The following is a 25757-nucleotide window of genomic DNA, read 5'->3' as shown; positions in this document are numbered from 1 at the left end:
CAAAATGAGACTTCTACTTTTACTATTATTCTCCAAATAATTTATGCTACTTATTTCAACTGTGCAGCTATAAACACCAACAAACATGGAGTAGCTTGGATTCCTTGAAAAATTACACATCTTTTTTCACAGCACTTATACTAATAACACTAATAACTCTAATCTACTACTACGACTCTTATAGTATTAATTAAACCTATCTGACAAGTCGAAATGTCTGCTTTAAAAATGTCAATACTAGAATTCATGAGCTCATTTGTAAATACAATAAATGGCTACAAATGGGACAAACTCAGGCAACCCAATGTGTTTAACCTTTCATTACTAATCTGTTTACTGGATATTAAAGCTGCATGCAGTGATATTTTTGGCCACTTGGAGGCAGCAGAAGAATCTGTAAACACAATGACATATTATTGCCTTAAGAAGTCGTTATGATGAATGTCAGGGTATGTGTTAGGAAACAGTTGCTTACTGGTATTTACACATTCAGCAGTTGTGTTGATTTGTTGAGGTATTTTTGATAACCGGTTGCCATCAGCGCTAAACATGGTGAAATGTTTCCTGTGTTCTGCCAGCTGAGCACTTCTAATGTGATAACGTATAAAGCGACTGAACAGTAGACAGTAAGGTGGATAATCAATGTGTGTGAGCCCATGCGTCATTTCCTGTGAATCTTCTGTGCTTGCATTGGCAATCTGAATTCAATGCAGGATTAGGTTATAACTGTAAGTCCAATATTCAAGCTCCTTCTAGCTATGGTTTGGTCTCCACCAGCTCCAGAGGGCAATATCTGGCTCTTAGCTGCTAAAATGTTCCACTATGTTCATCCCCTAGTTGGTAACTTTATAACTTGATGCTGAGCAGGTAGGAGTGGGTTTATAACAAGGTTTATAAGAATGAGCTAGTGGGCTGGAAAACCAAAACAGTGGGCTGAAAGAAGCTAAAGGATGCTTCAAAGCTGCGGGGAACTGCAGAGCTGGCTGATTATTATCTGTTGGTTTCTTTACTATGAGCATGTCTTTTCACACCACACCTAGTCGAAATAAAAATATTGGTTAGTGTCGCTTAAATTTTTCTGCTTCTTTTTGTTTTATTGGACAACTCTAATAAATATTAATACAACAGGCAGTGAGTCCAAAGACTTAACAGTTTATTTTTCTTTCTATTTGAAATGGTACAGCACATATAAAATTTAAAAAATTAACTAAAAGTCAGTTAGATCTGGAGGTTTTGTATTCTACAGAATGACACACATAAAACAAAGAAGATGCACATGAAACAAAACAGGGAAATGTGTTTTAACACAAATAAATAGTTGACAGTCAGAGCTCAACCTACACCTACAGCATTCTCACTGGGCATAACAACAGGTCCTCAATAATGATAATGACTAATATTTACTCTCATTAAATATAACTCATGTTTACCTTGGAATGATGAACGTCCACTGGACCATGATGTTTTTTTGTGCATTTACTTTTGGTACTGCTTCAATGCTGGTTGTATGTAGCTGTATGAGTAGTAAAATAGCAATCCTGGCTCAGTCTGTTACTGCAGGGGGTCCACATATATATATAAATTATCTATCATCCATGCAGACTGTACGCATGTTTCCCAAGCATATAATGCATGTTAGATATCATGGCTCTAGTCTATATCAAGGTCAGAGTCCTCATCACTCACAGTGGTCTGTATGATGGCTCCATTGCGAACCGTCTTCGGGACAACGGGGGGCTTGTCAGGCAGCAGGCCGTACTCCTGCAGCAGGGCCTCCAGGTCTACAGCAAAGAAATCTTCCCCGAGTTGGTCTGTGAGCCGTACAAAGTTGCCGATCAGGTCTCCTCCTTTGTAAACGAGCAGAGCAGGCAGAGCACTGTCTCTGAACAGTGCGCTGGTGCTGATGGCCGAGCTGCGTACGCTGCAGAACTTGACTAGCGGGTACTCCTGAGCCAGACACAGCAGGCTGCCACTCATGGCCTCACAGCCCGGGACCTCCGGCTCGTAGATGTGGATCATGACCAGTGTGCTTTTATCCTCCTTGTCTAAAGCCTCCAGGAAGTCCTCTCCGCTGTTAAGCTCATAGACCTGCGCAAAACGTTTACCACGGCAGAGCTGACGCCGCATCTCTTCAATGCGCTGCATACGGTAATGCTGGAGGAAGTCTTCATCATCCTCCTCTTCCTGGAGCATGTTGTACTCCTGCATGGTCATCTGTGGAGTAGACAAAGAGGAAAACACACGCAGTTAGTTGAAGGAATAGTTCTTATTTGCTTTTTTGCCCAGAGGTTTACAGAGATTACAAGATTGATACAACTCTTCTGTCTACACAGTAAATATGAATCTATAACCAGTAGCTGGTTAGTTTAACTTGACACAAAGACTAGAAATGGGTGAAAACAAAAAGCCTCCTTCTGTCCAAAGATGACAAATAAACATGTAGTATCTTGTATGTTTAAGTTGTACAAAATCTGAGATATAAAAACAACAATTCACCATTTTTCAAGAGGGTAATGTGCCAAAGTATTTTCTGGCAGCTGGTCCAGGCCAATATACCAGTGGAGATCACACAAAGTTACTACTCCCAGCAAAATAATGGTCTGATGCATATATAAAAGTGTTTTTCCACAATGTCAAACATTTCCTTTAAAATGTATCCATGCTGGTCTAACTCCATGACAAGAATAAACCTAAATAATATTTCTCAGGACGTTTGAAATGTGTCAAATGGTTGGCAGGTGCTAACTTTACTAATCCATAATTAGACAATGTCATGAAATAGAGAAGGCGCAGGGATTCCACTGTGTTAATCTGGTTATCTATAATTAATATCTTGCCCTTATTCAGCCTTTTTCCATTAGCATATGTGGCACAGTTTCAAGAGAGTCTCCAATGCACTGCTGGGACGGTGTGAGGAAGAAGAAATTTAAGCTAAGGGATGTTTCCACAAGCATTTCGTTCCTATGTGTGTATTTTGTCCCCATCTTACTTACTTTGCCTTGAATTTTTTCCTGCAGCTCTTTTTGTTTCTCTTTGTCTTTTTCCAGGTCTAAGTCAGAGCGACAGGTCATCGACAGCTTCTTGATCAGTCTTTCCATTTCTTTCTTCTGCTCTTGTTTCTGCTCCACCTCCAGCTGCTTGTATTTCCTCCAGTCATTGATCACACCCTTTGGTCCTGAGAAGGAACAGCCAGTGTCACTGTCATCATAGTAACTACTGTAAATATGTACTATGCTCTAAATAAATAATATGTCCATATAAATGATAAATGGATAATCAGTTAAAGTGGGAAACTAGTAATGAATCAGTGATGGAAAATGTCTAAAAAATTATCAGTGTCATTTAAGACATTTTTACACCACTAATACAATAGTGTGTTACTAAAAACTCTTACAAGTCAATTAGTTTATTAGTCGAGCAAATGAAAATTGTTTGGCAACCATTTTGATAATTGATTAATTGGTTAAGTCATTATTCAAAATAAAACTTCTCAAATTTGTGTTAGATACCTGTGTTGACAGCACTTCCATCAGCACTGTAGTCTATCTCAGGCTCATTGACGTTAGCGTCCCGGATGGTCTTGTTCTCTCCATCCTCATCCTCATTGTCGCTGCCCTCATCCTCACTGCTGCTGTAGTAGTACTGCAGCTTCTCTCCCAGTATCTTGTCATCCAGAGTCGTCATGACACGGCTCACCTGAGTGAAGAAGTTACTAATGAGTTAAACGGGACACCGATACAACTCAATAATACAAATTTGTCCGAACACAGCTAAGCATAATGTTTTTATATAAGATAGTTTCATTATGTCTCTGTTTATTATGATTATCAACATGACTGGGAGCTCATCCTTCATCTTTGTACTAATTGCAAGGGAAAGTGTGTATATTAAACGTCAATATGAACTAATCTGATGCATTTTTCTTGGATTGTAATTTTACTAGAGCTTCAACTACTGTTGGGCAAATATACAAAGAATTTAAGGACATCAATTTGGGTTCTGGAAAGTTATGATGGGTTTTTTTCTAAACCAGGTTAATCGATAAGGTTGCAGTGATTGCAGCCTAAAAAAATTCTATTTTGCATGGGCATGGCAGCTGACAGCAAGACAAAACTGCCATTTGCCTTATTAACAATGTTGCTGCAGCCTCACAGATAAAACCTCTACAGATTAACAACACTTTTATCACATAATAGTCTGAGTGAGCACATCAATCAATGAAGCGTAATAATCCAGACTGACAGCCACCCAAGCTGTCAAAGAGCTTATCTCAAAAATAGGACATCTACACAATACATAGCTTTCACTTAAGTGTGTCAATTTATAAAACTTGAGCTTAAAAGGCCTTCAATGATGCACTGAGCGGTATGTGCACAGATGGAGAGACCAGGGGGCGGACACACTCTCAAAATCCCTCTCCCTTTGACAGTGGTCAGATTGCAAAATAGAAGATAATATTATGCCACACTACTGCGCACAGCTCTTTTGTTTGATTTGGCTGCCATTCGGTGACAATGAATACAAATATATCTCCCCTGACTTTGAATATAATGTCTTCAACACATGTAAACAACAGTAGAAGAGAGGGCCCACATCCTTAAAAGAATCCCTGCTGATGCGACAGCTAAGTCAACTAGTTATTATCGTTAGCAAACTGTTAACTGTAACAGTTATTTCCTCAAGTACCTAAACACTATTGGAGAGAGGATGGAGACAATCCAATTAGCTTGTTTATTAAGTAGGACACGGGTCGAACCAGTAGACTTTAACTGCGTTTGTGAAAGTGAGCGTTAGCGTTAGCCAAATGAGCTAGCTGTTCTTCCGCTGACTAGTAAACATTATCTTGCCCTAAACCAAGCATTACCGAACAGACCGTCATATGTAACTCGATCCCTATGTTAAACACTACTACAACGACATACAAAACATCAATTGCTCATGAATATTTGGTTTCCATCTTACCTTGAGTCTATGGCCTGCTAATGTAAGTAAAATGTCACCAACTACCACCGCTCACGCTAATCCGCTAGCTTTAGCTGCTGCAAGCCACTCCCACGGACTATGCTGCCTTCACGGGTCACAGTTGTGTCGTATGTGTTAGACATTGGCGCAAAGGCAACCGACATTTTGCTCAAAGTTGCAATTCAGGCTATATTCATGATGTGGATATACTGGATGCCGTGTCACTTATTAGTGTCGATTAATTTATAATATTTTCTTTAACTTTACGAACACAGATATCGACCCAAATATGCACATTTTCGCATTTTTCGTTACTTTACGGAATATTTGGACTTTACTGAGAGCACATAAAGGCAACATGACAACATGGCCCATCCCAATGACGTAGGAAATATTGCATATTGTGGCATATATGCATATACCTGCAAATAAAACTTGATTCCACTGAGGTATTTCATGGTTTTCTTTTATCATGAAATACATTGATACAGCAATCCTTTGTAGGGGCCAGAGGCTGATGGCTTTGCACCTTTGATTTATTGTTAAGGGGATATGTGGAAATGACGTTCACGTTTTCATAAAAGCATGAAACTTGGTACACTTGTGGCTACAAATGGGGTCCTAAACATTTTCAGAAATGTAGGCGTCGGAAATATATCGCCTCAAATCTGGCACATATCATCTGGACTATCATACTCAATTTATAATGAAGATCTGAAAAACTGTGGAATAATAATAAAACCTCACACTGAAAGTTTCACACTGTGATTAGAGAATGTTGAGAAAAGACGTCTGAAATATCCTGAGATTTCAGATTGTGGAGACTTTCCCACTGTGATTGCAGATGTAGACTGAGTGCACTTTAAATATGAATAAAGGCGCTCTCTTTTTTCTAAATTTCTTTTTTATTTATGAGAGAGTGGGAACATGCAGCAGGGCCAAAATAAAGGCTCTCCCAAATTTGAGGCATGTAAGCAATATAAACTCAAGTGAGAGACTGAGAGGGAAGGCATATTATTCCCCAACTAATTTAACCCATTTGTGACTTTGTTTAATTGCATTAAAACTTTAAAAAAAAAATGTTTTTAAATGTGTTATTGACAAAAAATTCTGACAAAGTGAAACAAGCAAAACTTAACATAGATGAAAGGATTCATAAGATTTTGAAGATTTGGAGAAAGATTTACTGGGCTCTGTGTCTGCACCTCTGCCATTTAAGACATGAAAATTGCTATTTTGCTTTGTTTCTATAAAACACCAGTCTGAGCAGGCACATGAGTGAAATTTCATAATTTGTTGTCTAGCCTTTTTGTTTCCACTGTCTCTTTAATGATCATCCTGGGAAAAACTTTAATTTGGGGCACCCCACCTCTTTGGAGCTGGTTCAGGTCTGCAGAGACACATGGAAGATGCTGGGAGTTTTATTATGCAGTTCAATACTTCATCACTAGAGGGCGATATGGCTATGAAATGGGATACATACCACTACTACTACCAGTGCTACTGCAACCACTGCTTATGTGTTTTTTCTGGCGGTTTCCTGACAGAAATACACCTACTGTATATGTAACCAGAGTTTACCTAAAATCAAATGATCTAAGCTATAAGGAAAACATTGCTTCAGTTTTATGTGTCTTTAAACCCTGCTGTGTATACCGTTTGCTGAAGGAAAAACCCTTTTGAGTATGCCTTCTGCTGCCATCAGGGCTCAATCACAAGCCAAAAAAAACACTGGATTGATGACAAACAGTGGGTGAGAAATGGACGAGGGAATAGAAACTCATGAGACAGTGGTTCAGAACAATGGATTGTAAAAACAAAGATTTTATTCACTGCCAATCTAAATAAATGGTCAATAACGCACTCTGTGTCTATAGTTTTATTTCAGTGAATGGTAATATTACATTGCAAGATTATTATTTTAAAATAACCCTACAGACAGTACATTCTGTACCTTTATTACTGTACAGTGACAGTGTTGGTATTTCAGTCCTCAGGCATTAAGCGTTTAACAAAAATCATATGTTTATGTCCTCACCGATGTGTTTGTGTGAGACTAACTGAGCAAGTTAAAGAAGAGGCATGTTTGATTTAATACTGAGCTCTGTCCCATGTGATTCTCCAGCGCTGTTCAAACAAGCATTACTGTATTCTCCTCTCAAAAATATTCAACACTTGTTTGTTTTTTAGTAGCAGCCTCTTTTATCTTCATATATGCTCTCAAACCATAAACCTCTGGTGCCTGGAAAGGGTCATAGCTCATCAGATCGTTCTTTACTGTCACTTTTGCCTGTCTGTGATTGCTCCTCTGTTGGTATTCTAAACGCCACATGAGGACACGTCCTGGTGTTCAGACAGACCAGTCTCTTTAGTGTGGCAGAATTCACTATGTCAAAGCCGACTTTGCCTCCAAAGGTGCTAGGCTTCCAGTAATCTGGAGAACATATAGGATTTCCCAGGAGGCCTTTAAGAGAGAAGGGGGCACCCATCTCCACCATGCTCTCTCCAAATATGGTCCCCTGTCGTGTCCGTTCCAACATCAAGCCAGGATAAAATTCAAGAGCATCAATGTCTTCGTAGAATTCTTCAAGCACACTGGCTATCTCCTCATTATCTGCAAAAGGTAATCACAAGTTTGCAGAGTTAATGGACAATCTCACATTAGCAGCATGGCCCTACAGATGGCAGCATTGATCGGTCAGGTTGTGTCTTTTTTTACTTAATCATTTTAACAGCTATTGGACAGATTGCCATATAATTTGGTTCAAATGAGACCCGATGATCATTAGTATCACCAAGTGGTTGGCATTTGTAGTTTGGAGCAAATTATCTCAATAAATACTGGACGGATTAGCATGAAATATGGTTCAACAATTTCAATTTAGTGCCATTGTTAGTCAAACATTCAATTTGTACACTACTTTGGTTTATTACAAAACTACTGACATTCCCATTAGCCTCAGCAGTACTTTGTGTTTAGTGCTAATTAGCATATGTTAGCATACTAACATGCTAAATTGATTAGCTAGGCATCAAGTTAGCATTGTTATTGCGGGCATGTTATCATGCTATGGTTAGCATTTAGCTAATTTAGTACTACTGTGTCTAAACCTTTGATGACTCTGTGGCTATATAATCTTTATCCTGTGAATAACTTTCCTGTGCCAGAACTACATGATGCAAACCAACATTAATGTAAATACAGATGTTGTACATACAGTGCAGTGCATGTCAAGCAATGCAGACTGTATCATCAACTGAGGAACTTGGCTAAAACTGTTACTTCGCTTCACAAGATAGCAATGGAAAACATTGCTATAGCAATATAGCAAAATGCCTAGAAATCAAGCGGATGCCATTTATTCCAAGAATGTATGTTCAGCTGCTCTCATGGACTTGCAAAAGCCATAAATCACATGCTTTGAGGGTTGCACTTCGTGCTGTGTGGTCTGCACACAGAATTGTTTTTCTTACCAGTGAATTGTCTGAATGATGTGTACGGCTTAAGATTGAAACGCTTCCTGTACTCGTTGAAGGGTTGCATGCGGAGTTGGCGGGACTCCTTTATGGCTCCCACAGCCACTCTGGTCACCACAGCATTGATGTTATAGCCCCCACCAATCTGCAGGACAGAGGTTTGACAACATGAAACATAACACCATTCAAAATACTGTATAATATGAGTAGGGGTTTTAAAATCTTTGAGATATTCATTTTATTCAAATGAACCAGTATGAAGTTTTTACTTAATAAAGTTTACTTTGTTTAATCAAAATGCCAGGGCCAAATGATGGAAAGTACAATTACATAATTAATGCAGCCCCACTGTATTATGTTTCTTGTTCACAATTATATCTAAAGAATTTCTTATTTAATCATCATGAAGTAATTCATTAAACAGAGAAAAGATATTCTCTGTTTTTTCATTTCCATTCAGTGAAAAGCAGCTCATGTTGACATGCTTTGATTTATACAAAGGCTGCTGGGTTGTATGTATATGTTTAGCTGTGATTAAGTTTCAAAAGTGTATGGGCTAATGTAGGCTTGAAAATGTAATAATTTATGTGACGATTGTCATTAATAGCCTAAATATTAATTGTTTCCAGCCTATACATAAATTTCAGTATGTGGCAGAAAAAGAAACCCAAAAAACCAATATCATAATATTCTGTTTCTGTTCAGCTTATAAAACATTCAGCCCGACAACAGTCTCCACCAGACTCAGTTAATCACACAACAATACCCTAAGTTGTCAACTTGTAATCATGCCAAGTATTAACAGGATGTATATATATCCACCAAAACAGGAAGATTAAGTATGAATGCCAAAAAAACATTAAGACAGCTTTTTGAAAGACTACTGCAGGTTCTATTACTTTGTTATAATGATAGGAAGTTACAAACAATTGTACACTAAAAATAGAATGAATCTCCTTTTGCATATTTATTATATTACATCATGATGTTAGTTAGTGTGTCTGTGGTTTGTTACCTGGCCAGCAACTTGCCGAGAGAAAGCATCCACCAGCTTCTCAATGCCGTAGTGTGTGAGAACAGAAGTGTTGAAGAGGAACTGTGTGTATGACAGCTCATCTCCGTTAATGAAGAAGGTGTCAGGCATCAAGGGGTGCCAGTGGTAGAGTTGGCTGAACTCCAGAGCAATACGATTCCCATACTGGAAGTGGGAGTTAAACAGCAGGGTGGGATCAAACTTCAACTGCAGCAGGTATCCACTGAGGTGCTGAACGTACTCTTCTATCACGATTTTTATCGTCTCACCTGAGGAACACGCAGGGACACAGAGAGAGAGGGCAGGGAGATTATAATTAAACACGCCAACCTCAGACTGAGTCACAACTGGACAGGTTCAAACTTAAGCTGACTCTAACAAAACCCATGATCTTATGTGGAAGTCTGCAGAGATGTTATTAAAAATGTCAAGTACACCAGCACTAGGCAAACAAAATAAAAAAGGCAAAATAATTGATGTGTTAAAGGAATAGACTGACATTTTGGGAAATACTTTGCTTTCTTGATGAGAAAAAAATTTGGTTTGCTCCAGACAACAGCATAAAGATGGAAAACGGGGAAATTGCTACTCTGGCTCCATCCAAAGCTAACAACATCCACTGAACAGCGCATCTAAGGCTCACTCGTGAACATGCCATATCTTGTTTGTTTAACCTGTACAAAAACCCAAGCATAGAAACAATTTGCGGTTTTACAGGGTGTTATGTGCCAGAGTCTTTCTTGGCTTACTGCAGTGACTTCCTGGAAACTTGACGTCACTTTGAGGCTGGTAAGTAACCAACAGAGTCCAGAAACTTTCTGTGGCCCACCACAAAATAGCCCAGCATAAACTCCCCATTAAGCACACTTAAATGAGATATAACATGTTAATTGGTGAGCTTTAGAGGTGCTGGTGGGCAGATTTTGTTACCTTTGGACAGACCCAGGCTATCCGTTTCCCTGTTACCACTCTTTATGCTAAGCTAAGCCATCCAGCTAATGACAGTAACTTCATATTTTCCATACACACATGTGAGTGGAATTAATCTTCTCATCTAACTCTCAACAAGAAAACTGATAAATCTATTTCCCAAAATGTCAAATTACTCTTTTGAAAGTGCACCCAGCTCACCAATAATGATGAGGCGTGCGGTCTGGAAAAGCTGTTCGTCATCCCAGGTGGGATGCTCTGCTTTCAGGATGTCACAGACTCGGTTATGCTCTCTCAACCACAGTGTGGCGTACATCCCCAAACCGGGAAGAAGTCCATATACTTCCTGACCAATAGCCATCTGACCCTCAGGGGGGATTCCAGGGGGGTAGCTCATCTTAACTGGGGCATCAGCTACAGAGGGAGGGTAGATCTCGCCGTCAATTAACTGATGGGAAAAAAATAACAAATCACAATATCAGCAAACAAGTCACTGCAAAATCTTATCTTTCCTAACCCTTTCCATGTTATCTGACACTATATTCCTGCTGCAACGTGTCATTTCAAAATGTTTGTTCAGCATACAGATGCTGCTAAGATTGAATGATAAACAAGGGAGTAACAGATTGCATGTTTGATCAATGACAACTACAAATTCACTCTGCCCTTTTAATGGAAACTACACCCAAAACTGTAGGAAAACCACATGTTTAAATTTTGTTCCAATCTTGACCAACCTGTTGTGAACGTGTTTTCTCTAGTCACAGTTTCAACTCTCTCACCTGATACTTAAGTTTTCCGTCTTCGTGAAGCCTGAGGTGGAGCTGACGTTCCAAGTTGTCTCCATAAATGTGCCCTGCATCCACCTGTATGTGTCACACATGACAGAAAATAAGTGAGAGGATGAGAGCAAATAAATATACCAACTTTCTATTTTTGAATCACTAAAAAGTCACATTAAAAGCATAAGTACAAACAAAGATTAGAGCCAAATTCTGTTGGGCTTCACGCCACCAAAACTGGAGTAAATCTACTGACTATTTTACTGGTAAATTATAGTATAAGGTCGCAACTAAGACTTTAGTCTTGTTGTCTTATTTGGGTGAGTAAACGGGGAGGTGATTCCTCAGTCTTCGTTCTGTTAGTCCAACACTGTCTAGATACTTAGATCTTCAAGGAAAAGTGACATTTATTTTGATTAGGGATTATTTTTTATTATTATTATTAAATGTACAAAAGCTCTAAATGGACTAACCCCATGCGCTAGCGCCTTAGTGAAGCCCAGACCCATGCGATTGTAGGTCTTGAAGAACTGGTGGGTGAAGTGCTGTGCGAAGAAGGCGAACATGAGGTTGGAGCCCTGAGGGTCGGGTCTGAACGTTCGTCTCTTCAGCAGCCTCTCAACCAGCAGCTCAGGGTCAGGCAGCCCACCTTTTCCTGAACGGAAACACCACAATGTCACATGCAGCACAGGAAAAAAGATATACTGAGCCTGTAGTCATAATACTGAAAAAGTTGATCTGTGAAAACAGCACTGATACAGTTGTGAACCATTCAAGGTCAATAATCTGCATGCGTGTCACTGTGGTGAGAGGTTTAGTTTCACTGATAAAACATCGGGCAAAAGATATCTTCAGAATTTGATATTATTGATGCTGTAAGACAATATTGAAATAATCGATTTGTGGAAAGTAACTTAGTACATTTACTCAGGTACTATACTTACTGTAAATACAGTTTTACAACATTTATATTCCATTTTATGCTACTTTATAGTTCCCCACATTTTAGTAGGAAGCGTTTTACCTTTACATTACTACATTGATGCGACAGGTACAGCACACATTTCCGGTTAGAATTTTCATACAAAATACAAGATAAGATGCCTTATAAAATACTATATTGTATTTAACATTGTTATACATTAAACTACCCAATAGTATAACAAGTAGTTAAAATACCCTTTACCTTGAGCAGGTAAAACATTACATTTCTGACTACATGGGAATGCATGGGTGAAAATTATACATCATTGCAACACATAACAATAATAATAACAACAACAACAACAGTAATAATAATAATAATAATAATAACACACCCACTGGAATTATCTTAGTACATGCCACCACTGTTGTTCAATACTCATATGCACATTTCACTTGCTATCAAAAAAGCACTGAGGTTCATATCACTCTTATAAATGGGGAATATCACTCAACACATAGAGGTCTATATTTAAACTTGTATTAATTGACTTTTTTGCCACTTGAGGGCAGAGCAACAAGTTATTCGGTTATCTATCACGCATCCAGCAGATATGGAACAACACCAGAGGTGTGGGCCATAAAACCAAAACAATGAGCTGAAAGACACAAAATTGATCCACAGAGATCAGAGTTGCAGCAGAGTTGGGTGCTAATAGTCTGTTGATTTGTCCGTTCGAGTGACACCATCATCCATGCATGATACAGAAATATTGATTATTACAGCTTTAAGCTTTGTATAAATGAGGGGCTAACCTTTGACTCCCAGAGGTGTAGGGCAATCATCTGGCACCGGGGGCAGAATCCGAGTGTAGTAGCTCAGGTTATAGTAGGATTCCCAGCTGAGGTAGCCGTACTTTGAGTTGAAGGTTGGAGGGCTGGGTATTAAGTTGGACCTTACTGTTCACACAAAAAGAAAAAATAGGGTTCTCAGAATACGTGAATGAGTGACATCCGTGAATGAATTTCTTAAATTGAACTGCTGACTCCAGACCTGTTAGAACCAGCCGCATGAGAACATCCCGTAGGAAGGTGTGGTTGATGATGTCCCAGAGCCAGTGGAAATGAGTGAGAATGTAATGCACTACATCTGGGCTCGGTTTGAAGAACTGACGCGTTCTGGTCCAAAACTCAGCTGTGATGGAAAAACACACTTTTGTTACTGGAAATCAGGGGCGTCTGGGAAATGAAAGTGGAAATTCACTCAGTATAACAAAGTCATGATTATGTCATCATAATCATTCAGCAGGACACTCAGCAAGTCTGGGCTTGGTTTAATAGCCTGGCTACAGACCTCTGAATAGCCACCCACATCTCAAAATTGTTCAGCAATTTATTGAATGAATGAAACAAAACGGCAATTCAGCGAGTGGATTACAGTGTAGAGAAGCTGCACAAATTGCATCCACAGTGTGTGGGGAACAGGGGGCTAATAGGAGCTTAGCATTTCACTTCTGCCCAGGGATCCCTTAGCAGGTTAACCTGGCCATGTCAGGAGGGGAGTACATTCCACTTGAGCCGTGATGATCAGTCAATTAATTGATTGGTCAACCAAGAGTAAATTAATTGGCAACTATGGCAACTAGAGGAAAAGAAGGGATAGAAATAGAGGCAAAACAAGTGTCAACATAGGTGTTGCTTTCCACCGCTGGAGACGGCTCTTAGCAAGTAAAGAAAGGAAATTTGATACTGATATGGTAGATAAACAGCTGTTAATGCTAATGTTGGCTATTCAGCAACCCTTTAACACATGGTGGGCATTTTATTTGTTGTTTCATGTAGTTTTTCATCCAACGTATTTAAATTTGAATACAAGGAAAGTAAACAAGTATATTTGCAAAATATCAAACTATTCCTTTAACAAAAATGTTAAACGTACTAAGGATGTTTTGAAGTTGATTCTATCAGTGTAAAATAATGGAGCTACGTGTATCTGGCTATTCTATCTTGCGTAAGAGGTATTAGTTTATGTTAGGCTGTCACTTGTTCCCATTTTCCCTTATCCTGTTTGACTTATCTTTTCCTTCCTTCTCCTCCCACTCTGACTTTTCTTTCTCTGCACAATCAAAGCAATGGTTAATTGTATTTATGCCTAGTGAGTGTGACGTAACTACATAACTTTCAGCCAAATACATCACATCTGATTAGGGACTACAGTATGTGAGGGGTCCTTGTTAATGAGAAGTAGACCAGCTGAATTAATAGGTGCTTCAGTGAAGCGATCACCAGAAGCAGTTCTTATACAGCTGGTCTTTTTCTTGGCAAATGCTCCTGTTTCTCAAAGTTTTTCCAAATATTTGGGTCTAGACAAGAAATCCTAACTCTGTAAGCCAGGCTGTGTTACACTATTTCCTGATTTAACAACAACAAAATGAAAGTCTTTCATCAGCCAACCATCCGACCCCTTCCATGTTATGTACAAAGGAGTAACAGAATATTTCAAATTCCCAAAAAGCGGAGTAATAAAAGAGAATATGAGGGCTGGTCTCATAAGGATAAGTGGACTCACGGATGGTGCAGTTTTCTCCGTAGTAGCCGGTGCGGGTGCAGTCACACTCATACTTGTCTTCACCATACCTTACACACACACCCCAATGCTGACAGGGGAGATAACAGCATGGGTTCACTGTGGAAAACAAGAAGAAGAACTCATATCAATACACAGAAATGTATACAAAAACTCTGGCAGGCAGATTTCATATAGATATGACATTTTAAGAAACCCAGAGCAACTACTATCTTGACTGCCTTACAATATGACGCATACAAAAACATCTCTGTTGGATTGGATTACCACCTCTGCATTTCTCTGACTGAGCCCTCAGGACCTGCTTCTATTTTTTTTAAAAGATAAAAAAACAACAGCCATCTGCCAATGATGTAATTCCATTTCAATTTCAATTTCCTTGTGTAGCTCTTGTTTTTCAGGAGTTTTGTAGAAAATATTGTCAGCACATTGAAAAAAGATCATTGTTGCTGTAGTACAAATGTTGACAGTTGAAAAAAGTAACTTTATTTTAGTTGAAAACAGGTAAAACAATCTCAGCTCATTAACATTTCTGAAAACACTTACTTTTACAAGGTCATCATTTCTTAATGTTTCCTAACAATTTCTCGAACACTGGCATGGAACGAACTGTGGGATCTGGTACTACCAGCGGAGACTGCAGGAAGCTACTGTGTCTGGCCACATAACCACCCCTTAAACTAGCAAAGTAAACAAATTACATATAATTGGTTAATTAGTGAGCTTTAGACGTGCTGGAAGGTGTATTGTATTACCTGTTTCCCTCTGTTTCCAGACTTTGTGCTGAGCCAAGCTGAGTTTATATTTAAAGGAAAGACATGGGAGTGGTATTGTTCTTCTCATCTAACTCTCTGCCAGAAAGCATATAAGCCTATTTACCGTAACTATTCCCCTAGAAACATAAGATTTTAGGATTCACTCTTTAAGATGGATTCTGTGTTTAAAACTGACATTTAAAACCGCAAACATAGAAATACGAACTTTGTCATGGGTGTATGACTATGTTATGGTTATGTCTTGTATATGTATCGTAAACGTCTTTACAAATCTCTCTCTCAAATTAAATCGAAGGCAACTGGACTTGTATTTGTCTGTGGAAGACGTTTCGCCTCTTATCCAAGCGGCTTCATCAGTCTTTACAAATCAAACAAATCAGTGGGGGGGGACACAACAACATTTTTGCCATTCAGGTCAGCCACATGAAAAGCCCTTTGTTCTTTCACACAGAAACAAAAGGGGGGGGGGGGGGGGGGGGGGAGGGGGGGGGGGGGGGGGGGGGGGGGGGAGGGGGGGGGGGGGGGGGGGGGGGGGGGGGGGGTGGGGGGGGGGCGGGGGGGGGGGGGGGGGGGGGGGGGGCTAATGTTAAGGGACGTTTTTGAACATGACACACAAGCAAAATTTACACATGTTGAGAAATTACAGCCTCTTAAATTACTGCATGATGGTTGATAAGTGTGTTTGCAGCTTACATTCCTTCACTCTTTGATTTACGCACAGATAAATTAAAGTGTTGACACGCAGGTTGAACAATGTGATAATTCAATGTGAACAATGAGATAAACTAAGAAACATGCAGGTAAAAGGCATGCTCCTCTGATGAACTTTCAGCAGCACACTCAAAAAAAAACCCACACGATCGCTATCTGATCAAATAGGTCAGAAAAAGTTCAAATGTACCCCCATTGTTTTACAGGTACATGGAAATGAATCACTGTCTGTGAGTCAATAGTTTATAGAAGTTTGTCTCCTGTGACTCAATTAGTTTCAAAAGCCTGGAATTCGCATCATCCCATGTGGGGCTTCAGTGGAATAACCCTCTCACTCCTTAATCAAAAGTCTTTGCACATGAAAAGCAGAGGACAGATGCAAAAGAATGAGGCAGTGAAACTTGTTCTTCACAAGATGTGAACTGATAACGCTGGCCCGAGGGCAGGATGGTATATTGTGTATATAAGGGGTGTGAGGGAAGTGGGGGGGGGTTTGTAGCCACACAGGTCAGGCTGCATGTCTCCACAGGTCAGGCAGGAAAAGTTTATTAGGGGGCTTAACTATAAGAAAATACATGTATCCACTTTGGCAAATCTTGCAGTGGTGGGTCTTGAAATCACGTCTTCCTCATGCTCCGTTTATTAAACAAATAAAATGATCTTACCTCTCTTTCACTTTAAATTAAGTACAAAACAAGATGGTATGTGTTGAAATCTGTTATTATCTGTTCCACAAGAGAAATAAGGTGTCAAACATTACATCTTTTTTGCAGTGCCACGTCTAGTTAATGAAGTCATGTAATTGTCCCAGGATCAGGCCTGTAAGGACCTGTCTTTGTTATCAGGGTTACAAGAATGTCTAGTGGCCATTGTACTTGGGGGAAGACCTGATAAAACTATGGGAAAATGAAAACACAGGCATGCTCACACATGGATTTAATGCCTCCTAATCATATGCTTCCTGCCTGAGATCTGGCCGCAGGAAATGTTCAGGCTAGCCGACAATTCATATTACAATGGAGGCATAACAGTGTGGCCAAACCCACTGACCTCTCACCTACCTGTGTTGGAGGTAACCTCATCACCCAGGCATGCAGGCTCCCACACCAGCAATAGAAGAGCCCAAACTGACCCTAGGACAGAGGCTTCAGCAAAAGTTTGAAATCAATTTGTGTTCAGGGGCAGAGAGGTAAAACACAAAGCAGCCACACAAGCAACAGACAGTCATACTCACATTTCATTACAGCAGCTTCGTTCAGGAGAATTTCATTCCAACTCATAAAACTGAAGAAAAGTGCAGTAATCCAGACTTTGGCTGGTCCAGAGTTGTAGGGAGGAGATCCAGTTGTTAACAGACAGACAGTGAGAGTGACAGAGCGGCAAGACGAGCAGCCTGGTGGGTTAACTCTTGTCTGTGAGTGCTGCAGCTCTGTCGCATTGCGCCTTTACCTGCCTTCAGAATGGAGATGGAAAGTGGGGTGGTGACTTTGTCTTTAGGGTGCAGGTCTCTGGCTCTTCATCGCCTCCTGCTGGTACAAAGTGGTAAAAGGTTGAATGCTGTATACTGCTGAATTTCTGCCTTTATATTTCCTCCCCTCACACTAAGCCAGGGGAATTAGATAGTTTTGACAAGATGTATCATTTTTGGAGGGTCAGGGGAGGATAGTGTGGGTTTTCCACGATTTTCTCTGGGTCTATATCATACAAAATACCATTCATTATACAATTAATGTTGGCTGAATTCCATCTGGCTGCGGCAGTTTGAGAGTCCTGTTTTTGTTGACACTGGCTCCCTGTCTGTTGTGGTTGACGGGGGACACTTTAACATGACAGAACAATTACAGTCCAGCTAATGTTTGTGGACCAAACGATGGGTCGACCGTCACCATGGCTACAAACCTTTGCCTTTCCTTAACCACTTCATCGTTGCTTCCTTTTCACAGATCATCACATGCAGGCTGCGAGAGCCATCACAAGACTCTCTGCTTGTTTCCTTGGCCAGAATGATGTTTGCTTGAGCAGTATCACTCCACAAACGACACTCCGTTTACAGAGTAGGAAAACATCATCAGCACAGGTCACAAGGCCAAAGTAGAGGAGGTCTGTCAGGACTGCATGGATGTAATGGATGACATCAACTCAAACCCTGGAGCTTAAGAAACCCATGAAAGTTATATTATGTACTTGAATAATGTAATGTAAAGTTTTTTTTCACAAATACTTGCCGGTGATTAAGAGTTTTGCTTTGGAAATAGTGTAATTTTGAATTTTATTTAAGTTATTTGTACATTTTCATTGCCATAATACGGTTCTACAACAACTTAAGCTACGGTGGGCACACACACAATGTAAGGAAACGATGCCCGATTACTATTTCATTATTTTCCCTTTAACATAAACAAAGAGTATCTTCATATATCAAGACATGACAAACCCTGTGTGCAAGTATGCACTAAATCTACAACTGCAGACAAAAAATATACATACTTAAAGCTTAAACTCAAACATTTTGATTTATATTATTTCTATAAAAGCAACATCCATAGCAACCATATCAACAGTACAGAAAATAAACAGAGAAGCTGTGGTGACGCAACTTTAACATGTAAAAGACAACATATCACCTTCACAGACGTGGAGAGTATTTTGGCAGCACGGAGGAGAAACCCCGAAGCGGTACCAAGAGGTATGTTGTGAAATGCTGCTGTAAGAAACCCTGCAGGCATATCTGTGATTGAAGTCATACTCCTCCACCTCAGTGTGAGGTTGCAAAACATGTTAGACTCACCCGATCATCCAACAAAAGTAAACAGTTTCACTGGATGACATTGTAGAGCGTCACCAGGACCCAGAGAAACCCCTTGAGGGCATAATTTGCCAGTTCAGTGAGTTTTATGACACATTTTGTTTTCCCATCAACCAGCACAATTATTTTAAATGTTGCCTGAAATCAAAAGTCTTGGATAAATGTTTGAGGTCACTGCACTGCTGGGAAATTATTGCTCATCTCACTGATTTCACCTTGAATCATTGGTGCAACTGAGAGAATAAAGCTAAGCATCTCTTTTTTCGATATGTAGTTAATCTGAAAAATTCCCACTCCTAAACATTTCTACCACTTGTCAATGCTGGTATTCTTCAATGTGGTGGTCTACTCTGACATTTCCCAGCTTCGACCATAAAATTTGAACTTTTAACTCATTTGTAAACTGACTTCCCTACACTCATCATCAAAGAAATTTCAGTATTGTTTGGCCCCTTCTAAATATTTACACTTGTTTTGTTTTGAAGACATGGAAACTGCTGCTCTGCCTTTAAGGCTGCAGATTGAAATTTATCTTTCAGCTGCCCTTTTACTAAGTGAGGTAGGAAGGGGTGCTGGTCTGTTGCAGGGCCCCTCTTCAGAGTCCTGTATCTTGGATGCAAATGCTGTTCTGTCTCCAAAGAACTGTTTGCACAATACACTGGTATTTACAATCTTGTACTCTGAACTGTATTCACCACTTAAGGACTTTAAGGTGTTATTGCTTCCTCATTAGCCAGAGGCAAAGTACTGAATTACCAAATATGTGGCATATTTAATGTAAAATGATCAAATAAATTAACTCTTCATTAGATGCGCTTGTATTGATGTTTGTGAGATATCAGTGAGACACTGCTTGAAATTTCCTACATGTCATTCTCATGAAGATTGAAAGATTTCTTCTACAGAAAGGTTAAGTTTGAGTGGTGTGTTTTTAGTGTGAAATATATGATAGGTCAGACTTCCATGGTGGGTGATTGTAAGAAAACCTCCAACATTAATACAAAGGCTCATATTTCTGAAAACACCTTTTATTTCATCTTTGTGTTCTTAGTTTTGACACAACATTAGAAACTTGAGATTTGCACAAATGAACCAAGTGGGAATGAAGTCTTACGCCGTGTGTATATTTAATCTGTTGATGACACCAATCATGACCTCCGTCTTTGGCCATCACTGGCTAGACAATTAGGCTAAAAGATCAAGAGACAAGACTGAAACTTGTTTAACATCACATTTATTTAACCAAAAATGTGTCTTTTAGGATGAGCTGGAGGCGGCCACTGCAGCACGTCTGGGTTTGGGGGTGGTGCCTTCCCGGAAACCATTCCTGAAAAATACGCAAGGGAGAGTGGAAAAAAAATAAAAAAGGGTTGACGCAAAATCATTGGGTAATTAGCGTTATCTCAAGGTTAATCCTGATGAAAAAGTATGTATGTTATTCCACATTTAGACAGGTTTATCAACAAATGTGCTAAAAGCTTTACTTTATCCCACTGTCTACCATCTGCTGCTGGCAGCTGCAAGCTGGTTATCCAACTAGCAAGGTAAATGACTAAGGTTACTACAGTTGTTGAGAACTGATGATTAATTCTTAAAAGGTAAATATTTCTCCTGAAGTTTGGACAGGAGAATTAACAGTAAATCTGTGGCATCTTGGCAAAAATAACACTGATGTTGACCAATACTGTTTTTTTTGTTAACAAACAGATGCTGGCATTTCTGTTAAGACGTGTTGAGACACAGAAGTATCCCAGTTAAGCACTAAAGCAGGCGTGCCTGATGTCAGCAGCTTGGAACCATCACTGTTGAATGAAATAAAGGCATTTTCATTTCAAATTACACCTGCGATGAACATGTCTGAAAATCCGCCCTGAAAGTTGTTTGTGCAATTACGTAGAGATTGACCTGGCTTTTTCATTGTAGCACTACCGTGTGTTGTATGTTTCAGGCCACTAACACCCAGACTTTTAGTCCTATTTAAAACAAACTGAACTGCTATATGGGTGAGTATTTGCTGGTCATTTACCTTTATTCATTCTGCACAATGGCATAACAGCTATAATATGTATTCCAATTTGAATGCCAATATAAGTAAGTGATAAAATTTAGTAGATTAAACAGGCATTTTGCCGACAGGAACTCAAAGCCCTGCTTCAGCTACCATCTGGGCCTGTGTTGCCAGGTTGGACCAACCAAAAATAAAAAGCCAAATCAGTGCCTGCAACCTGCCACATCTCCCTGACTATTTAGTTTTTATACTATTTAGAGTTATAAAATAAGTGATAGCTGTTACATCAGCACTCATGTGAACAGCTGTAAGATTTTACAAGTCTCATCACAGCTGTAACAATATTAATTGGAATAGGAACAAAGTTTTAACTGTGTAGTGATAAAGTGAGACATCATTAGGTTTTGACAGTCAGTTTATCATTATTGCATGTGGAGCTGATTCCACTGAACTTGACACCAAATTAACACAAACCATTTTTCCTGTACAATTTAATAAAAAGTCTGGCAATTCCCGTGTCCCAATTTAATGTCACTGCTCTTGTCTTACAATGCTTACCTCAGAGAAAATTCTGATATCATTTGAGTTCATTTGTTCAGACATTTTTTTTTCACCATCATTGGTAAGCAGCAGTGACTTATAACAAGTCAGACAGGTCAGTAGCAGAATAACAATATTGTATTGGGAAAATCACAAACTGCATTTCTTTGCCAATACGGTTATTTTTGTTAGCCTGGAAATTTTGATGACACATACCAGACTCTTAGTCACTGCTGGGCTTAAAGGACTTTGAATATGGACATTAACTTTCTATTTACCCTGCTTTCTGATTGTTCTGGTGATCTAATGAAATTTTGTCCTAAATGATGAAAAATAAAAAAACTACCTACTTGCACTGTGGATTGGCCATGTTACTACAGTTTTGAGTGTACAGCCTCATGTTTATTATCTCCCAGCAGTTCAGTAATGACATTTTTCTTGTTTTTGTAAACACATGCTTAAAATTGTTGGATAGTTTTCACCAAACCACAGTTTTCATGATGTAATGTCAAGAACAACAATGAGGATCATATGGTAATACAATCCCGCACTTCTTATTAACATTTCACATCATGACTAGTTTCGAGTAAGACGCAGGGATCTTGCTTGTATTCACAGCTTGGAAAATGTTAACAAAACTAAACAGATCCAATGTTTGTAGATCCAATTGATACATCAAAACAATTTCCTACAAATCAGGTTTTACTAGTGTTTATCATGTCTTAACATTTATAGGAGTGTTTTCAAGCAAACAAGTTTTCACTGTGGCCTTTGAATGAGTTCAACAAGTTGGTAATTCAAAGTATTTGCATCAAGATGACATTTCACTATTTGTATTACTGATGCCAAGGCAATAAAAACAGCCTTTCTGGCAGAGTACACTAACCCTGAACTGAAGTACAGAAGGCAAGCTGGTTTTTATAGCCGCATTAGCACTGAACTGGCCGCACAGATAATTTAGCGGAGCCTATTACATCAAAACATCATACCTGAATCTGCGGTAGACAACCTTCAGGTGTCTCAGACGGCCAGTCCCAGTGGTGTTCCTCCTCTTGGCCTTAGCGCTCCAGTTGTCTAAAAAACAAAAACACCTGTATGCATCAAGGCCGCCTGGCTATTCACATCACTGCAGAGCTGGATTAATACATCTCATGGTCATACTGCCCAAGGTATTTAACAATTCCTAATCTGAAGCAACATAATGGACAATGAATGGATGGATTAAGTAATTTCTTATACACCCATCCAACTGTCATTACTAACAACAGAGAGTAAGAGAATAGACTATTGTAAATCAAATATTTTTTAATACCTAGTAATGCCTGATTTTTTTCCTTAAACTTTAAGACCTGCAAATGCCCTGCTATCTCAACATGTTTATGCATGATTTAACAAAAATTGTAGCTAAACCAAGCAATTCTCATGCATGTTTACGTTCCAATTTTACATTCAACACAATCGCATGCAATGTTTTCATTGAAAAGACAGTGCCTTATCAAAAGACATCAGTAAGTGACTTACACTTTCTCTTGCGCTTCTCAGGGTAGCCACACTTGCCGCAGGTGGACTTCTGCAGGTGATAGGCCTTGGACCCACAGCGACGGCACAGGGTGTGCGTCTTGTTCCGGCGTTTACCGAAAGATGATGTCCCCTTCGTCTGAATAAAGATAAAGACACTACAGCTCAGGAACAATTCCCTTAAAAAAAAAAAAACTTCAGTACAAGTTAAAGCTCTGATGGTCTTGTCTCAGTTAGGAAGAATGAATCACAGAAAGTCATTTGTTCAGACATTTGTGTTTGAAGACATCACTGACAAGACTCGGGCTCAGGTGGCACCAATAACCACTTGATGCTGGATGTGAGGAATACAATACTGAATACCACTGCCTCAGTTTTAACAAAACTGTTGAATTGAATTTCAGTTCATGGCCACCACAGTAAGACTATCCAGCAATATGGCTGAGGACTTCTGTATGTAATTTAAAGAAAAGTACAAGTTGTACACAACAGCAGGTTCTTTGCCAGGTTTGAAACTGGAATAAAACCAAACATTGTTGCCATACATTTAAGTTTCTTGGTGAGAAGATTACTTTATTCGTTACAATTTTTAACTGGGAATATAATGCCAAATGGCTGTATCTTAACTTTTAGTGATGCACACATTTTAAACCAGACAAGTAGCGGGAATGCAGTTCAATCTAGCATACTGTCATACTGAGCAATGAATGACTGGATAGCAGATCTGGTACTGGACACAGAAAAGATATTTCAGAAAGAATTAAGTTTGTCCTGTTCAGCCTTTATCATTGTATTAGCACTGACCACGACATGTGGACATATTTCTCATAACCTGTCTGTGTTTATCTTACCATGTTGTAGGCCTATGTATTAGTATTTGTAATGTGTGTATGTGAGCATAAACGGTGTGGATTAATAGTAATTGAGGGTACTTGTAATTGGTGATGGGGGATATAGTTGCAAATAAATTTTAAAAAGAGTTCCCTGTGTCCACACTGACTTATAGGAGACACATGAAGTAACTAGCCGGGTATGCTTGCCGCTATGGAGAAGCTAATTAGCCATTTTATAGCAGACTACTTCCAAACTACTACAAAGCGAACCACTCAAATTCAACTTTAGACAATTAACAGCTACAACAAAAACTGTTTAAACTAGTATTAACGTTATCCGGTTGTCTCCCGGGTGAATTAAACCATATCTGTACACTGAGCCTCAGTGCTAACCTCAGCAAATAACCGCTGAACGGAAGCAACAGAATCAACGTTAATTTTTATTAAAATTAAGCTTCAGCACAAAAATACTTCACCCGAACGGTAACAATGTTAATCCGACAACGAAACACCCTTAGTTCACGTTAGATATACGCCACATTTAACAGATGTTTGCAGATTTCTGTCTGACAGCGTTGCATCTTACCATTTTCGTCCGGTGGCTAAGGGAAAAGAGGCCGGAAGAGGGGCTGGCGCTGCATCAAATTACATCCGTGCGGCTTCCGGTGTAACACAGAAATGTGACCCTCTTTAATTTGATTCCCCTGCGAATGCCTGTATGTAGGCCCATTTGACGTTTTTAAAAGTTCACCTTCATTTGCACAGAAAGTGTTTTATCTAGCCTATTTTTATTATGACCACACATTACATGAAAAATATAAAATGTTAATTGAAATGTTGAACATAATTATAGATTTACAATCCATCTTAAATATATTTTTAAAAAGGTGTTTGCAGCTGAGAGAAAAGCTGTTGGGATGAGGGCCAGGGCATGGTGCTGGTGGACTGCCCCAATCATTTTAGGAGCAAGTTACTGGCCCAACTGAAGTTCGATTGACATTTGAGTGTAAAATGGTGTGGGAAACCAAAAATCTTGTTGATAGTCACCTTAAACAGGTCTTATTAATTTTGGGGCCCTGTCTTTGTGATGGATCTGTGTGTCAAAATCTAGACTTTTGCTGGTGGCATTGTGCTTATATCATGGGGCTTTTGGGCCAAACAATGCTGTCCTGTGTAGTATGTGTGCACAAGTGTACTTGTTGACACTTGACAGGATATATGCACAGTGAGCAGAACACAGGAAGTCCAACAGCTTGCTTTTCACTTCTGTGACTACCAGGTTAATCCAGCCATGGATCTGTCTTCCAAGCCCATAATGACACACTCTGTGTAGCGATAGAGAGAATAACACTGCAGCCACAAGGTGCAAATTAGCTTCCTTTGCAGGGTGTGTGGTCCTGAGGGAGCCTAAAGGAGTTTAAATCGAAAAAACAACTGGACTTGATTATTTTTCTGGGAAGACGTTTCACCTCTCATCCAAGAGGCTTCATCAGTTCATGTACGCATCTGACCAGGTTGGGACTGGTCTTGAGGGAGCTCAAATCAGAAACTTGGTAGTAGAACTGCTGCTCCTTTCCGTGAAAAGGAGTCATCAAAGTTACATGCTTCCATTTGGAGACAATCTGTGCATGTCCAATTGGGAACAGTCCTAGGAAAGACCCAGAACATGCTGGCGGAACAACATATCCCATCTGGCCTGGGAGCGACTCAGCTCCCAAGAGCCATGCATGGCTCGAGAGGAGGATATCTAGGCTACTTTGCTCAGCCTGCAATACAACCTGGACCCAACAGACTAAATGGAGGAAAATAGACTGATATGGAGAATAGATTGCGGATTACTTTGAAATAACAAAGATGTGTATCCTTTGCA

At 39.5% G+C, this 25757-nt stretch overlaps 2 protein-coding genes across 2 annotated transcripts; both read right to left on the bottom strand.

The window, feature by feature from the left end:
• Positions 1–1112: 1112 nt before the first annotated feature.
• Positions 1113–17705, bottom strand: LOC111239897 (prostaglandin G/H synthase 1-like). Its single transcript, XM_022769837.1, is given in 13 exon segments — positions 1113–2250; positions 3099–3229; positions 7247–7576; positions 8437–8584; positions 9455–9741; positions 10604–10850; positions 11185–11268; positions 11658–11839; positions 12925–13068; positions 13163–13303; positions 14678–14794; positions 17244–17327; positions 17417–17705. Coding segments are annotated over 13 exon segments (2541 nt in total). The 5' UTR covers positions 17463–17705; the 3' UTR covers positions 1113–1650.
• Positions 17706–20205: 2500 nt separating this feature from the next.
• On the bottom strand, positions 20206–24566 carry rpl37 (ribosomal protein L37). The gene is made up of 4 exons (XM_022769836.1): positions 24474–24566; positions 23058–23193; positions 22526–22610; positions 20206–20315 (listed from the first exon to the last, which is right to left on the bottom strand). Exons 1-4 carry the CDS (start codon positions 24474–24476, stop codon positions 20246–20248), a joined length of 294 nt encoding a protein of 97 aa, XP_022625557.1. The 5' UTR covers positions 24477–24566; the 3' UTR covers positions 20206–20245.
• Between the last annotated feature and the right edge of the window lie 1191 nt (positions 24567–25757).

Source organism: Seriola dumerili, unplaced genomic scaffold (genome assembly GCF_002260705.1).
Source record: "Seriola dumerili isolate Sdu_G_001 unplaced genomic scaffold, Sdu_1.0 BDQW01005691.1, whole genome shotgun sequence".
Classification (NCBI taxonomy): Eukaryota; Metazoa; Chordata; class Actinopteri; order Carangiformes; family Carangidae; genus Seriola; species Seriola dumerili.
This window is presented reverse-complemented; position numbering and strand designations above follow the sequence as displayed.

What these genes read in the sequence shown, in the direction of transcription:
- rpl37 (XM_022769836.1), bottom strand. An exon ending in TGAGAAGCGCAAGAGAAAGT is followed by an intron (nt 22,611 to 23,057) that starts GTAAGTCACTTA and finishes TTTGTTTTTTAG; the next exon opens with ACAACTGGAGCGCTAAGGCC. An exon ending in GTTGTCTACCGCAGATTCAG is followed by an intron (nt 20,316 to 22,525) that starts GTATGATGTTTT and finishes CGTATTTTTCAG; the next exon opens with GAATGGTTTCCGGGAAGGCA.